The sequence below is a fragment of the Neopsephotus bourkii genome, unplaced genomic scaffold (assembly GCF_033783945.1).
Source record: "Neopsephotus bourkii isolate Nb327-2 ecotype Australia unplaced genomic scaffold, CSIRO-AGI_Nbou_v1 NB_1572, whole genome shotgun sequence".
Taxonomy (NCBI): Eukaryota; Metazoa; Chordata; class Aves; order Psittaciformes; family Psittacidae; genus Neopsephotus; species Neopsephotus bourkii.
In genome coordinates this window covers 6220158-6236408 of record NW_026902048.1, presented here as the reverse complement: position 1 = coordinate 6236408, position 16251 = coordinate 6220158, and the positions used below count along the sequence as shown (strand labels likewise).

The window sequence follows — 16251 nt, the reverse complement described above, 5'->3', positions numbered from 1 at the left end:
TCTCCGAATGAGACAGGCAAACTACTGAGAGCATTTACTGTGATTCTATGCATTAGTGCTGAAAGAAAGGATACCCAGAAAGAGATAAACCAACATTGTTTGAAAAAGAAAATAAAATTGTGCAGTGTGATATTTACTAATAAATATTTTATCTGGGGAAAGACATACAATGTATTGGAATTGTTATTCCAATCACAAAAGTAATAAATGCAAAATTAAAGAAGTCACTCCTGCAACACAATGCATAACATGATTTCTACCAATATTCCTATTAAATTAATTCTTGAGTATACTCTCACAAAGCTGTGTGACTGTTTAGGGAAAAAAGCCCAAACAAACACAGAAGAGCCTGCTTTTAAAAGCAAGTTATTGCTGCACTAACAAGCTTCCAGATCTGTTGTGGTTTTTTTTGAGGAAGAGGATGTCCATTTCCAGGATTGGTTTGTTTGTTTTTAAATAGCCTGTTTCTAAATAGCTACATAGGATTTGATGTGTACAAAATACATCCTTCTTTCTTCTCTTAGCCTTCATAAATTTGCTCACACAAATAGAAGCAGTCAGAAAACTCTGTTTAATGAGACTTGCATCTGCAAGTAAAATTTCTCACTCTCTGCACTCAAAGCCTGTTGAAGAGAAATCCAGGTGGAGAATTAATACCAGCTAAAATCAAGACTAGGTTACGGGCCAAACAGAATTAGTCCTCACTCTCTCATGAGACCTCTAGAAGCTATTGGGCTGCTAATAACTGTATTAATACTTAAATCAGAGACTCCCCTCCCGATGTTCTGCTGCCAGTGAGGCAGAGGTGCATACCAGACCCAAATGCTGGGCACAACCGCTCACCACTGGCGTTATGGATTTGCCAGCTGGATATCTTCATCCCACAGCTGACTATCCAGCCTTACAATAACTGTGAAGCCAGGTTTAGTGCCTTATGTTCTGTGACTTGTCAGAGTAAATTGCTTTTTCTAATTCAAGTGGAGCTAAAAATTCACACTTAAACAAGAGAGCAAAATACCCCAGAGAGTTTCTTGTCTGTGTGCTCCTATCCTCAGCCTCAATATTCAGCCAGCTAACCGTGATTTCTTCTGGTTGGGAGGTTATTATCTATGGTGCTGGATACACGGAGGTTTAGAACAAAGGTAAAATCACTACTTCTGAGGGGAAAAATGTGGTTTCAGGGTCTATGAAATATCACTAAGCAACCTCGGAATAAGGGAGTATTTAAAATAAAATGATTACAGCTGAGTTTTGTTATCACTGAAACACTCTGTTGCAATACTTCCATCATCCAGTTTTAGAAGGATCCCAAGAAGTTACAGTCCCGTTGCCCCTGTCCCCAAAACACCCATCCAAATGTCCTCAACACCACCACAGACATTTCCATCCTCTGTGGCAAACGGTAAGTGCATTTCTTTTGCCTAATCTGGATTTCCTCTCTTGAGTCAGATAGGCCTGAACAAGACAGGAAACTCGAAGGAGACATGGTAAGGAAAGCATCTATTTAAAGACTCAGAGTGAGGACCTTGCTGCTTGGTGTCCTAAGTGACCCCTTTAATCCTGCAAGAAAGGCGTTCACAGCTGTGGGGGATCACGTAGCCCTCAAACTGTACACAGGGCAGCCAAGGGGCCTCCCAGAGCAAGGCACATGGTCCAACACGTCCTTAATCCTGTTCCCAAGCCTTAGAGACAAGTCCCTCTTGCTGGTTCCCACATACCTGTGTGAGGTATGGCCGGCACCCCATTTACCCAAGCACCAGCCATTTTCATTCTTGCTGATGCTTAACTCCAAGCCAAGCTCTATGGATCAACCCAAAGCAGCAGTTGTGGATTTTATACTAGAGAATATAGCAAATACACATAAAAAAATACACGCTCCCTTCTGCAGTCAGGTGGGATAGTTTTTTCATGGCTTGCAATGACCTGCAGGTGTGTTTTTTCTCATCCTTGTCTGCACTTGGGTGTGATAACCTGTAACACATCTGACACTGCAGGGAATAAAGATTACATGCCCTTCACAATGGATGGCAGCTTATCCAGGTGATGGGGCAGAAGCAGTGCCCCAAAGCCAGGTTCTAGCATGCTGTTGTACAGGGGTTTCTTCTAGTCTTTGAGGTTCAGGGCTTCTTCTTGAGGGTTATATTCTACACTCTGTGGGACTGAACTACTTCAAGGCAGAGATGGGCAAATTCCAAACTTATATCTGGATGTCTTCAAAACACTGAAGGTGTTGAGATGTAACAGCTTGGCCTGAGCTGATCTCTAGCCAAAATAGCTTGGTGAATAACATGGTGGAAATCATCTGTGCCAAGGAATCCTACTATATTTAATGCAATAAATTGCTCTAACATAACACCTTTCATCACAGGATCACAGATTTCTTCACAAATATTAATTAACACCTGTCCCACTGCATCCCTCATCAAGAAGATCAGATTAATTGTCCCTTATTTTCTGCTGGGAAATACCACCCTGTGGTGGAAAATTCACATAGTCAATACCTAAGAGGATCGGTGGCAGAGCCCAGACAGCTATTGCAATAAAATGAAGCAGAAACAGTGCACAGAAGTATTATAGCTCTCAATCACACACGTACTTCCATTTCTTTGTGGGGGAAATTCCTTTTCTGAGATCACTCTTCTCCTCCCAACTTACCAGGAGGAAGTGCAGCAGAAAAGACCTATGCCCTGCAGGGAATACTAATGCCAGACTGGGAGAAGAAAGGGAGACCAGCAGCCTAACCCTGCTTACAAAGCTATTAATCCTTGTGCCCAGTGGCAAGGGGGATGTTACATTTAATTCATCCATACAAGACTTAAGGAGCCCATAGACCATAACCTGCCCCTTTTCCAAAGGATGTTTTACCTTCTGGGTCACAAAAGTCCAGGGTGTTTCACTTCACTTCAGAGCAGTGTTATTTACCACATATGGGCCATATCATTAGTGTGTCTCACTAATGAAATATATTCACATCAAAACATCTGCAAGAACTATGCCCTGATAGACTGCAATATCCTGGATACTGTTGGCAATTTCTTTCTTTCTCTTTCTTTCTTTCCCACTTTCCCATCTTTCTTTCTCCTTCTTTCATTCTTTCTTTTTCTTTCCTTCTGCCACAGTTCTATGTTCTCAAAGAAAAGACTGTCCTTGTGCAGAAGTTCCTTCTGAGATGAAGTTCGCTTGTGTCACTTGCTCCTCTCACTAATGCATCTCTAATAGATCAATTACTTTATTATGCAGAACCAGGGGTAAAACGCATTATTATATAACATTAAAATGCTTCTGTCAGGTTGGAAGTGCTAAAAGAATGAGGAAACTTTGAGATAAATCAAACCACGTGATATTCTGCAAAAGGCTTTTAAACTTTCCTTTGAATATTTCTAATGTTCTTTCTGTAATTTCTACCACAGATAAATTCTCTCAGGTTTCATCTCTTATTTCACAATAAATTACCTATGACACCTAAAGGTTTTGACTAGATTTAATGTTATATCGTTCACTTTTCCCCCCCTCTTTTTAATCTATTTTTATTTTAATGCCAAAATTATCCTAGCATATGTCTTTCACACTCTCTTAATAAGTTTCTCTAAGGCATTAACCATTCTTGCACAATGATTTCTATATGCATGTTAACACCTACTGTTTATTGCCATTTCTTATTGCTATATTTTATATTACTTTAGCTGTTACTGAGCTATTTAGAATTATTAATGTTTTGTTCAAATGCCACTCTGTTACAGCTACTTAACACAACTGCCACCCAGACTTAATAGGGAGCGATCTGTTTTTTCCATTCAGCTGTAGTTTTCTTTTCCACTACTAAGGACAAAAGAGCAGCATGAAACTTGCTACTGCCTTTCTTTGAGAGATTTTATGGGTGTCAGTCCAGAGAGCGCCCTGTCTTTCAAAGAAGCAGCACATTTTAGAACTGACCAAGTTCTTTTCAAGCAATGGCATTTCTCAAAGTACAAGTGAGACTGGAAGATCCCTGATTTCCAGACTCACTGTTTTTTCTAGTGTACTGTTTATTTCCAGATGTACAGTTTAATAAAACCAGAGAATTTGAATATTGTCATAAATGTAAGTATGAGCATGTGGAAATAAATAGCCATAATGAAGATGCAGCTGTCCTTGCCTTCTCTAGAGTGTTTCTGCTTGAGCTAGGCATGATAAAGTCCACAAGTCTGCATATCTAATCTCAGTCTGCCCTGACACTTGCCTGGGATGATGCTGTGTTCAGTTTGGTCTTCTCTCTGTGTTCCAGTGCTAACACTCATTTGCTCTGCATTAGTCTGACATTGACTTGCACAAGCTGAAAAAAAGGATCACTGAAGTACATTCTGGTTAGAAATATACCAGTCCTTTCTCTTACCAAGACTATTGCCCTTACATATCAATCCACCTCACTTACAAACTTTCTGGAACAGCAATGAAAATGACTTTAATCAATCAGCGGTTAATAATGGCGATTGAGGTATGAGTAGTGGAGACAAACAGCTAATAACTATTGTTAGTAGCAGCTTATTTCTTAAAAGATAGAACTTGAAAGTGAAAATGATGACCCTAATTTTCTTATCCAGTCTAAGTGAAAAATCAAACAACAAATGAAACTCGGCATCCATAATGAATAACAAACTCTGCTTCGAAATTCTAATGACTTGAAGCATTATTACTAGTAATGTAAAACAGAATATCTGGTTAGCCGCATTGCTGAGACCCATCTGTCTAGATCTAAGCATCAATCTCTTAAAAGCCCTCAATTCTCTGAAGAAAGCTGTCAGTGTTTTAAAGGTATGACAGGGGGTGTCATTTTCAATCCAGAAGGTAACAAAGCTTTTTCTTATCTTTAGTCTCCACCCAGTGCAAGACATCCTGTAGCAGCAAGCCAATGCCTCAGTGTTAAAGGAAGATATGTCTGGGGCTTTATTCAGCCCTTGTTACTGCACTTCAGTAGCTCAGAAGCACTGGCAAGCTAAGTGCTGGTCAGTCAAGCTAAAAGGCAGTGAATGAGCCCACTGCTGTGTTCGTGCTCCAGGAAAACGTGTCAGGAGTTAAAGTACAAGTTCACTGTCCTCTCAGAGGCTCCTGAGTATCCAGGCTAATGAAGATCAGGGGTACTGTGAAGTGAGAGATGAGTGAGATTCCTTACTCCTATCAGTGTCTTTCTCTGCTTCTTCCGCAGTGGAGCTGCAGTGTCTGAGAGGCAACATTGACCCAGCACATCCTGACCCAGGAGGCAAGAAGCACAGTGTCCCCTGAAATGCTCTCCTCTACACCAAATTCCATGAGCTGTCTCTCCTGAGACACACAAGAATGGGCTGAGCTTGTGATGGCAATAGGACTCTTGTGAAAAGAGGGGACCTTTGGCAGGAGTCATGTGTTCACCTGCTGCTGGCATAGCAATGGGAGGGACCTCCACACACCCACACTTGTCTCACTGAGACCCGAGCAAATGCAGTCGTCATATCATGGTGGGCTGATCTCTGAGAGAAAGGTGAATTCTTCAGTGAGTACCCAGTAGGAGATTTGATCTGTGCACCCATTGCCAGCATGGAGAGGCCACCAAAAAGCAGTTTTTTTGTCCTATTTATTTTAAGCATGCTCTCAAGGAGACCTGCCAGTGTAGCGGTGCTCTACAGGCTTTGTTAGGACACAGCAGGGAACCCAGCTAGGAAGATTTCCAGCTGTTTGATGAGCCATCCACTCAGACAACCACCTTTTAGATAAATCCCTCCAGAGCCTGCAGACAGGAAGATACAGCCACTGCTGCAGGAGCTTTGGAAACAAACCACTCATACACATGGTTCTCATCCCAGAGGGCAAGTTGTTTTAATGCATCTCTGCTTCCAGCTGTCCCTTGAATCTCTGTGCGTTATGGGGAGATCAAATGACCTTAGCCCTATTGGAAGTGAGATTGGCAAAAAAAATATTAGAACCAGGCACACACTCTGGATCTAATTTTTCATCTCTAGTTCTCTCCCCACTTGCAGAACTTTAGCATAGGGCAAGAGGCTACTCAAAAGCAACAAGTTTTCCCAAGAGGAGGCCAGATAAATCAGGGCGCAAATGCTGCTTTCCCTTAGCCTCTCCAGAAATTGCCTCCGTGTGGATGGCACTGGTTTATTCCTGGAAAAATGGGGGGTCGAGAGAGGTAGTTCAGTTTGTTCCTCTGACTTCATCAGATCAGCATTTTAATCATAGGGAAAGGTCAGGTGTACCATTCTCTCTTCTCCCCTCTTTGAAGTGCAGACAGGTGGGCATTCACCATGCCAAGCAAAATGCTTATGGACGGATCTCTTTCTCTCCCTGTCATGCTCCTTGCTTGCCAGGTTAATCCTGAATAAAATGGAGGACCAACTTTATCTTCACTGTAAATCTGCTACTTTGGCCTTTCAGCAAGATCCCATGGGAAAACTGAGGAGGGCAGAGGATGACAGGCATTGCACTGATTTTACCCAGGCTGCATCAGTGTCGTCTGCTCATGGACTAAGTTGTACCACCCTTTTATATGGGAAACAAGGTAAACTAAAACTCCTTTTGCCTTAACTTGACAGATGAGATTTATCCCCATTTACGGACCAAACAGATAAATCTGGAGGCACAGACATTATATGAATTTTAAGGAGTTTGTAACAGTCGTGAAATAAAGCCCAGGACTCCTGCTTTAGCCATAAATACACCATCATTCTCCCATTTGAAAGGAAGGGAATAGGTAGCAGAGAGTGCAGCAGAGCAGATGGGCCCAGGGGAGAAGAGTCTGTCTCTGTTTACTACAGGGATCAAATTCCCATTGGGCCCAGTGCGAAGCTTCTTCCTATAAATTACACCAAAGATTAATGTGCATAAAAGACTCCACAGAAGTTAATTGTAGTAAAACACAATCCTGTGGTGCTTCCATGGCTCTAGTGGCAGAAAAATACACTTTTCAGTTTCAAAGCATGACTTGTTGAAAGGCAGAAAAAAGCCCAGATTTCTTTGGTAGAGTAGATATTTCTCCCACAGGACTTCTGTGCCAGAATTACTCAATTTTCTAATGAGAATCATCATGAAAGTTTTGCCATTCTCATTAATTCCACCTCAACCTATAGCACCTTTTATAAATAGGACTGCGTTCTTCCAGAAGAGATCATGAGGAGAAAAAACCCCAGCCTTGTTCTCTAAACCCCTTAAGGAAAGGAGGTTTAGCTTTGCTCATAGAATTTCTTGTCAAGCAAATGTTAACCTATCAATCAATAGCTGGTCTAAAATACTGATTCTCTTTTTTGTAGCTTAGTAGTACCTGTGGCCAGAAGTATCTCTCTTATGTTATCTTTGTCCTCTCTAGAAGGCATCTTATGAAATCAGTGTCAAATCTTGATTTCTGAAACCTTGATTTCTTCATAATATGGTAAGCCTCCACTCAGTAAAAGGCTATAACAGTGCAACAGATCAAAAGGAAATACTAAGTATGAAAATGAAAATGGTGTGTCTCCATTGACTTGTGGAGGAGAATGACTGGATTTCCCTTTTATTAAGGGGCATTCCTCATCGCATTGACTTTCCCAAGCTGTACTAAGATAAATTGTTTTCCCTTTATGAAAACACGGAAGATTATCCAGTTCTTGGAGATTTGAATCTTCACCCAAAGAATGCACCTAGACTGTGTTTAGGTCAACTTCTCACAAAGATGAAACTAAGATTTCTATATATTTTTTCTAAATTATAACAGAAAATGTCTACAAATATTTGAGGGTGGTTCGGATTGATGTTCTTGCCTCAAAGTCACCTTTAATTAAGCTGTCTTTTCTGAATTTAAACCATCTCTTCTGAAACAGCAGTACAGTAGTGCTTTCTGGTGCACTCATATCTTCCAGGATTGCAGGCACTGATGACCCACCATCAGTTTGTCAACTGAGCTGGACAATTTAGTTATATAGGAACATACCGTATGGCTCCCAATTAATGCTTGTTCCTCACCTCCTGCAGCAAATTTGGTTTTGTCAATGGGGAAAAGGGAAGCTGTCTGGTGAGATTACTTTGTATTGTTCCTGATTTCCTTGGGAGAAGGTTGTAGCTCCCTTGCAAGGCACGTCTCACCCATTCCCAGGCACATTCTGGCCTCACAATTCCCTGAGAACTGAAATCAGTCTGCTTTGCCCAAGAACAACAGCTCCTCATCCTTTCCTGAGGAGATGAGCAGCAAATCCGGTATGCAGAATGGCCCCAGCTAATGGATCAGCACCTTTATCCTATGGCCCATTGGGCCCTGTAGGCAAACAGGTGCACATAGACTATCTGTGAGACAAGTGCTTATTAAAAGAACAGGGAAAGGCAAGAGGGAATTATTTTCTATCCTGATGTGGTGCGAAGAACATAGTCACGAGGCTGGAGTCTGGCAGAGCCCAACGACATATGTGGGCACGTGGTTTGTCTATGGATATAGGATATTCAAAGACTGAGGCTCTCAGGGGTGCATACATCAACCCTAGCATACACAGAGAAGGCCATATCTCCCTAGGAGCACAGCTTGATCTATAAGGAGCTACTAGCAAACACTGCCCTGCTTCTGCACTTCCCACTGACCCCTCCTGCAGAAGGAGGGGTTTTCACCTGCACTTCCAGAGGTATAAATCCACTCCAAATTTCATTGCAAGAATAGTGATGATACATGTCGTGTTATCTAGCCTGGCACAAACAGGAATGATCACACAGAGGAAGCATTCCTATGATAGCAACAACTCCAGGGGCAACTTTCAACACTGCAATCCCAGACCTAGGGACAAAAAAAATCCCTCTGCATGTCTTAAATTCCCGGTACATGTATGAAATGCTTTTCTTCCTCTTAATACACATCAGTAAACTCTCTGCTGGTGTCTGCAGACACTGCTAAAGTTAACCGTTATCAGCCCATACATTCTTCAATACAAGTAACTTTTTTTTTCTGTGATTTTTGCTAAATGTAACAAAATAAACTTTAATTCAAAGATGTTCATGATCATATTTTCTACCACAGACATTTTTTCCCCATTGTAGACAAAGCCAAAAAGACTGGACCTATGTATTCACAATATCACAGTATGCTAGAGATTGGAAGGGTCCTCAAAAGATCATCTAGTCCAATCCCCCTGCCGGAGCTTGAACACCTAGATGAGTTTACACAGGAAAGTGTCCAGGTGGGTTTTGAATGTCTCCAGAGAAGGAGACTCCACAACCTCCCTGGGCAGCCTGTTCCAGTGTTCTGTCACCCTCACTGAGAAGAAGTTTATTCTCAAGTTTAAGTGGAACCTCTTGTGTTCCAGTTTGTACCCATTGCCCCTTGTCCTATCATTGTTTGCCACTGAGAAGAGCCTGGCTCCATCCTCGTGACACCCGCCTTTATATATTTATATACACTAATAAGGTCACCCCTCTGTCTCCTCTTCTCCAAACTACAGAGACCCAGCTCCCTCAGTCTTTCCTCATAAGGGAGATGCTCCACTCCCTTCATCATCTTAGTTGCCCTGCGCTGTACTCTCTCCAACAAGTCCCTGTCCTTCTTAAACTGAGGGGCCCAGAACTGGACACAATATTCCAGATGAGGTCTCACCAGGGCAGAGTAGAAAACGTGTTGAAAAGATCTCAGAGCCATCACAACAAAATGCAGCATAATACACTGAAAATACGATTATGTTATACGAAGAAATACAAGCAAGGTCTATTCAAGCAAACACCTCTCTGTATGAGAACATCTCTTCATATATTTCACAGAGGGAAATTACTGAAGCAGGAAAAAGGGAGAGGGTGGAAATTTTCCATTGACATCAAAACACTGATGCAACATATAAATAAATCTATAGGCATACAAAAACCCCTATGGAAGCTAGATAACCACTAATAATTATTCTTGAACTATAGCTAGATAAGCAGATGCATTTGAATGTATTTTTATGCTGTATGTGAAAGACAAGCATTTAACAAAATGCATATACCTCCTTACATTATGTATTTTAATGTGCGTTTGTGTCTATAATGCAGCAGTTATACAAAAATACACACCATAAAGCTGTTTGACATGGTATAATGTGACATTATATTACCTCCAAATAGCCCAAGTTAAGCAGCCTGGCCATGAGCTGCCCTCGGCAGCCAAGGAGCAGCAGTGTTAAAGCATTCATGATGTTTCATTTGCCCTCCTGGAGTGACTGCATTTTTTAATTTCATGATAACTTGTTTTATTTCACAAAACCTCTGCTCCAGGATGAGCAATGCGTGCTGCCAGGAAAACCACCCCTTGTAGCTTTGTGTCCTCACCATTTAGCATGTGGTTCTGTGCATTATTTATCGTGCAGAATCCAGCCCTACACTGAAAACTAATTATTCATTTACTCCTCAAGGTTTTTAATGTGTTGTCAACAGAATTTCAGATAATTCTTTTCCCACTGTTCATTGCCTGATTTCTCTAACACTGATGCGAGGCATGGAGGGATTATTATCTGTTTTACACATTAATAACGCAGATGCAGAGGGTTATAATCCATTTCTCCAGACCTGCATTCAACTGATTTGGCAACATGGCCATCCTGTCACATTTGCATTTCTGCAAGAAGGGAGAAAGAGGTCTCCAGGAACATTCATGACAATCTCATTTGTCCTCAAAGCACAAAGCCATCCTAGGCAAGGCAGCAGAAGGCAGACTGAAGCCCACTTTCCTGTTCTGCTGAGATACAGATTGCAACACCCTATTGCTTGGGCCAGCCATACTTGCTGCCACTCCAAACAGTCTCCTGGCACATTTTGCACCCCGAGGTCCTGAATTCTCATTAATTCAGTTGCAGCAAATTCTGCATAACCCAATGGGAGGCATTTTCAGAGCAGCTGGCATTGTGTTCAGAGGAACAGCTGCAGCCAGCCTGGGGACACAGAGTGAAATCTGGGTCCCAGCTCAACTGATGGAAGGGTTTCAGCAGCATCGAAGATGTGCTTCAGCTTCCTCTGAGGGCTTTGGGTGTTCTGCACTGATTCACGAGAGTGTCAATCCTCACTATTTCTTCTGTGGCCTGGCAGGAATTTGGGGTTAATGCATGCATGCTAGCCTACTTTCTTCTTCCTTGCTAGCAGTGCCCCATGCTGGTGAGCCAAGAATTGTAAGGAAAGGTTCTGGGTTACCTTTAGGTTTTCCTTGGACAGGGAAGAGATGACAGTTGAAGTGGGAAAAACAAACTGGGGTGGGTGCCTGCCTTACTTCTATAGGATTGTTTGCAGAGAATTACTCCTTTTCTTCCACAGTTAAAGCAGAAAACAGGCTCATGCAGCATAAGTGGCTTTGGCAGCAGAGACATGAAAGAGCTGCTGGAGCTCCCAGTGTTACCCCATGAAGGGTTTTCCCCTTGAACTCTATATCCAAGTGTCTCACTGCCCTGACTGCACTACTTCTGCAGCTCCCAAGCTAGAACAATATTTGTGAGCAATAGGAGGACACTAAGTCTGCTGCTGTTCACCTTGGGTACAACAATCTCGGTAAAACTCAGTTAATGAACCACATAAAAATGGCCATCTGGTTTTGTGTTGATTTTTGTTCCCTCTAAGGCTATTACACTAAGTTCTGCCTGCCGAACTGCCTCCCAAAACCACAGTTCCAAACTTCCAGCCCTTCCGTTCCCAGCCTAAACCAGTGGGCATGCTGCTTGCTGAGCAATTCCTGGGATTTTTTGCACCTATTTTGCTCAGTGCCAGGAATCTCAGCAGCTCTGCTGACAGAGTAAGTACAAGGATGCAGAGGAGACAAAAACATTTTGCAAAATATGTTTATATTCATTGTCACTGAAGCAGCATAGATATCTTCCCACTTGTCTTTAGGATAACAATAGAACTACCTTGTCGGCCAGCCAGCAGAACAGCTCAAAAGAGGCAGAGCAAAGGAACAGAGAGGTTCAAGTTAGCAAACAGCAGAACTTGTATCTGTTCCCTGCTAGGTACTACAGCCATTGAGAGAGAAATCCCTTTACCCAAACAACATCCTCCACTGATACATCAGATTTTCACCTCTTTCCTTTCAAACCACAGTGTTTGGGAACCTGTGCACACTATGTGTCCAACATAGTAGGACACAGTTTGAGCCAAAGATCTGCCAACAGCCCCAGGGGTTGCCAGCTTTGCAGAATATGTGAACGGGGACTGTGGCTTCAGGAAGCATGTGAAAAACATGCTGAGAGCCAACAGGAAATCTGTGAGTCCTCAAGCGACACGATAGATGCTGCCATGGAATAAGGAGATGTTCTCAGTGATAACCAAGACAGGCTCTTGCCTGGGCCTCACAAGCAAGGAAGAAAGCAGGGAGAAAGCAGGGAAAGAAACAAAATGCTTCTTATTTAGCTAGCTGGTTAGAGAGTGAAATGAGATGAGGGCCAGAACAAGCAGGAGGAGGAACTAGGATGCTGTACTGTCTAAAGGGTTTCACTAGTCTAGGACACAGTGAAAGATGGTGGCTTCAGTTTTCTGTTGTTCTACTTAGCAACTAACAGCTGCTTTTAACTAACACCCAGATACCTCCTCCTGGCATTAAAACAAACAAGAGACTTAATCCCAAGTCTCTCTGGGATTTTGCATTAGGAGGCTGCCTGTAGAATGGAATGTCAGCCTTTTATCCCTGATCAAAAACCATACATGCGGAGGTTGTCTGTATCTGCCACACTGCGGCCAAGGAGCAGGGTGAGAACTAGTGACCAGCCCAGCCTTGGTGTATACTTCAGTGTCCTCATATGAAAGACAGCAGAGCTGGATGCAAGGTGAGGAGGTTGGTGGCATGCAGTAAGAGATGGGGACAGGACTGGGTAACACCATCTGAGCCAGAGAGACGGGCAGTGATAATGTAGGAGCACATTGAAGTGAGAGAGTCAAGAAGAGAGAGCAAAGAAGGTGACAGGGTTAAAAGCAAAATGACAAACTACAGCAAACTCTCCTAAAGGCTCAGCTCTGCCACACTGACACAAACCCTGTGAGACAACGATAGGCTTTTCTTACATCTGAAATTCACATTTGAAAGCTGCACCTTGTAAGCCACGAAGCACATTTTACCTAGAGATCTGAAATGTCACGTCTTGCCTGCAGTGACACTTTGGTGACAAAATGCAGCTGCACTTTGAAAGCAGTTTTTTTGCCTTTCACCTTGTCACTTTTCTGAACATCTGTAACACAGTGCACTTTTGAGCTGTCTTTGGAGGATCACGCTCCTATATCGCACTGGGAACAGTGTCGAAGAACTCAGAAACTAAATGTGTTTCTTTACTTGACTAGACCACGAGTTCAGTTATGAAGTCCACAGTGTTCCAGTTTTGGTCCGCTTGACACCATCCTTAGCAAAACCAGGCTGTGAGACTAGGAGTAAGAGTCTATGCCTGGAGGAGATAGGAGAGCCACTCCCCTGGCTGAAGGTGATAGACACTATCTCAGGTGGGGACATTCATCCAACTAAGGGTAATAATTTGTGTCAGCACTTGAAAGGGAGGAAGAAATTTAGCCCTGTGTGAGTGACTGGAGGAGAAAGGATGTTTTTATTCTTAGGTTCATAAAGAGTGGCTTCATGGCTAAATGTTCCTTCACTGTTCACCTGAAAGCTTTCTGCATACAAAGCAGTATTATGTGCTAACAGAAATGGAAAATGCACAGTAATATCCTGCAGAATAGCTTGCTGTATGCAGCAGACATGTTCTTCATGCCCAATAAAAGATTATGAACCAGCACTGACAGTCCAGCGGGACACAAAAACAAAACAGCCATGTTTTGGACAGCTGTTGCAGAAAATAACGAAGTGTGGAGAGATGGTATCAGCAAAAGCAAACATCAACACAAGTATTATTTCCCAGGCCATTGCTTTCCAACTGTGCCAAGTAAAGGTGATTTTATCACCTGATTTTTGTAGCAGAGGTAAGTGATGGTGCTACAGAGCCATGGTGGTAATGTTTTGGCTGGAGGTAGGAGAAGGACGTGAATCAGATCATACAGGTGTTGTTATTGTCATCAACCACCTGCATTCTGTCCTCTAGCACTCAGACCTCTGCATTCAATTGAAATTACAGCAAGAAAGCCTTTTGCTCTTCTCTAAGTGAATACAGAACTTTGGGAAACATGGGTATCGTATCAAGGTTAGATCTGTAATACCAGGGTTGAATACTGTTCTACCTTGTGATTTACCAATGCCATCACCTCTTTCACCTGCAGCTTTCCTATCTATTTCTAGTCTAGCCCCGCATGTAGCTTTGTCAATGAATCACATATGTGACTTCAAAACTACAGCTTCCAATTTAATCCTGGGCCTTGTCCAGTTCTGTTCCAGATTATTCGGAGAGAAGCAGAACAGTTAATGTTAGAGCATAAGAAAAAAAGAGATGTACACTCAGCATTCAATTGGCCAAATTAATAGGGAGAGAACTGTAACTTCAATACAGCAAAAATGTGATCTAGTACAAAATATATATTAAATAAGCTGTAAGAACACAGGACAAGCAAGTTACACTGCCTGCAAATAAAAGGACAGTAGGAGAGTTTTCTTCAGTGTGCCCATTTACCAGCAGAGCTCACTGCTATAGGGTGCCATAGAGGGCAAAGCAGAGTTTCACAATAGAATAAGAAATTGAAGTTGTTGACAGTTACATAAGCTTGGATCCAAATGCCAAGACTGATCAGCCCCGCAACTATAGTTGTGAAGCCAATTGCATATCATGGGGGTTTATAACCTCCTCTACACACTTGGGGCTGGTCATAGTGACCTTCTAAATCATGAGGCTGAAAGATATGGAACTTTGGGCTGATCCGGGTGGGTAAGTCCTGTTTACACACCCTATCCCTCATTTTCTGCTTCTGCAATGTGTGAGATTTCACCAGCACACATTGCAGTAAGTGGACGCTGCTGTTGTGGGGCTCAAAACAGAACAGACAACCCTCATTTCACCATAACTATCTAAAAACTGCTTTCTATGCAAGCAGCTTGTTTTGACAAAGCAATTCTTGACCACCCCTCATGACAAAATGATGGCTTATGAAAGCACGGGTTCCTTCCCAAAACACACATGACATTTATTAAGGTAGTTCATGCCTCAACTTAGACATCCTGCAAAAACAGGAGGAGCGCATCCCTGCTGGGGAAAAGCAGAACCACGGGGATCACCTACAGGCAGAGGAAGAGAAGCCTCTCCTTCATCCTGCAGCTGAGATTGACCAACAGGTATGATCCTGGACTGGGACACTTCCCTCTGCTCCTCAGGAGCATTCGCAGAGCACACCCAGTGCCTCACTGATATCAACTTGTAGAGTTTTTGTCACTTCCCCATGAGTGCTTAAGGGTCCTGGTGAAGTCAGTCTGACAGGGAAGAACTTGCTGCTTCCAGGCAGATCTGTTTACTCGCCCCCCTGAGCCCTCAGAGTAGTGGCATGCACTGGTCTTGCCTCCTCACATACTGACAGCGCTGTCAGGTCCCATTCATTGCAAAGCAGCCTGTTCCTCACACCTCCCTTGCTCCCCCTCTGCACGCAGCAAGATGTGGGGAGCCGAGCCTCTGCCCTCATCAGTGATTGATGCATAGCAGTAATTGCCAGCGTGTGCCTCTGAATAGTGAAACTTCGTCTCATAAAGGCTTTTTGGGGTGGGAGGTGCAGGTCAGGACTCCTGCGTTTAGATGCGTTTAGAGACAAGCCAGCGCGGAGCTTGTATGAACAACCTCAGCCCAACAAGTCGCTGCTGGTGAATTAAAGAGGAAAACAAGCCCAAGCACCTCTCTCATTAGTTCAAGCTGTTCTTACCTGGAGGGTGGAGAGAAGGACTTGCAAGCCACTGGCTTCTTGTTCTGCCATGCTGCTCCCCACTCACACTCTCTAGCAGCAGACACAATGCAGCGAGAAAGCAAAGCTGCCAACTTGCCTTGCTGCTGCCCCTGTGCCGTTTAAGAAACGAAGAAGCTAAACACAGATCCCCAGACACATGCACACTGCTACCACCAATAATCACAGCAATGCAACTCTAGACCTCAGCAGGAGAGATAAATGTACCCCCTCCCTCCGAGCTCTCCCACTGTGACGAGAAGATTAATCCCTATATAAAGAATCCCAGGGATTAAGTAAAGTGCTCAGGAAAGGTCTGGGTGCTTGGTGTGTGGCAGGGGGAGTGTGGGGAGGGTGGCAATAGCAACAAGAAAGCAGAAGAGCTACAAACCTCAAAGAAAGCCAGGGAGAAGGGAGGGAGCAGGCTGGCTGCCTGACAGGCATTCCCAGCTGACCTGCTGATCCGTTCCAGACCCTGCG

General features: G+C 43.2%; 1 protein-coding gene across 1 annotated transcript in view; it reads right to left on the bottom strand.

Moving 5' to 3' along the window:
• AGBL1 (AGBL carboxypeptidase 1) overlaps positions 1 to 15885 on the bottom strand; it is a 285185-nt gene extending 269300 nt beyond the window's left edge. Inside the window, exon 1 of the mRNA XM_061371321.1 lies at positions 15754 to 15885. Within this exon, the coding sequence (XP_061227305.1) occupies positions 15754 to 15804 (51 nt within the window). The 5' untranslated portion in view covers positions 15805 to 15885. The remainder of the gene's footprint in view (positions 1 to 15753) is intronic.
• Positions 15886 to 16251: the final 366 nt, after the last annotated feature.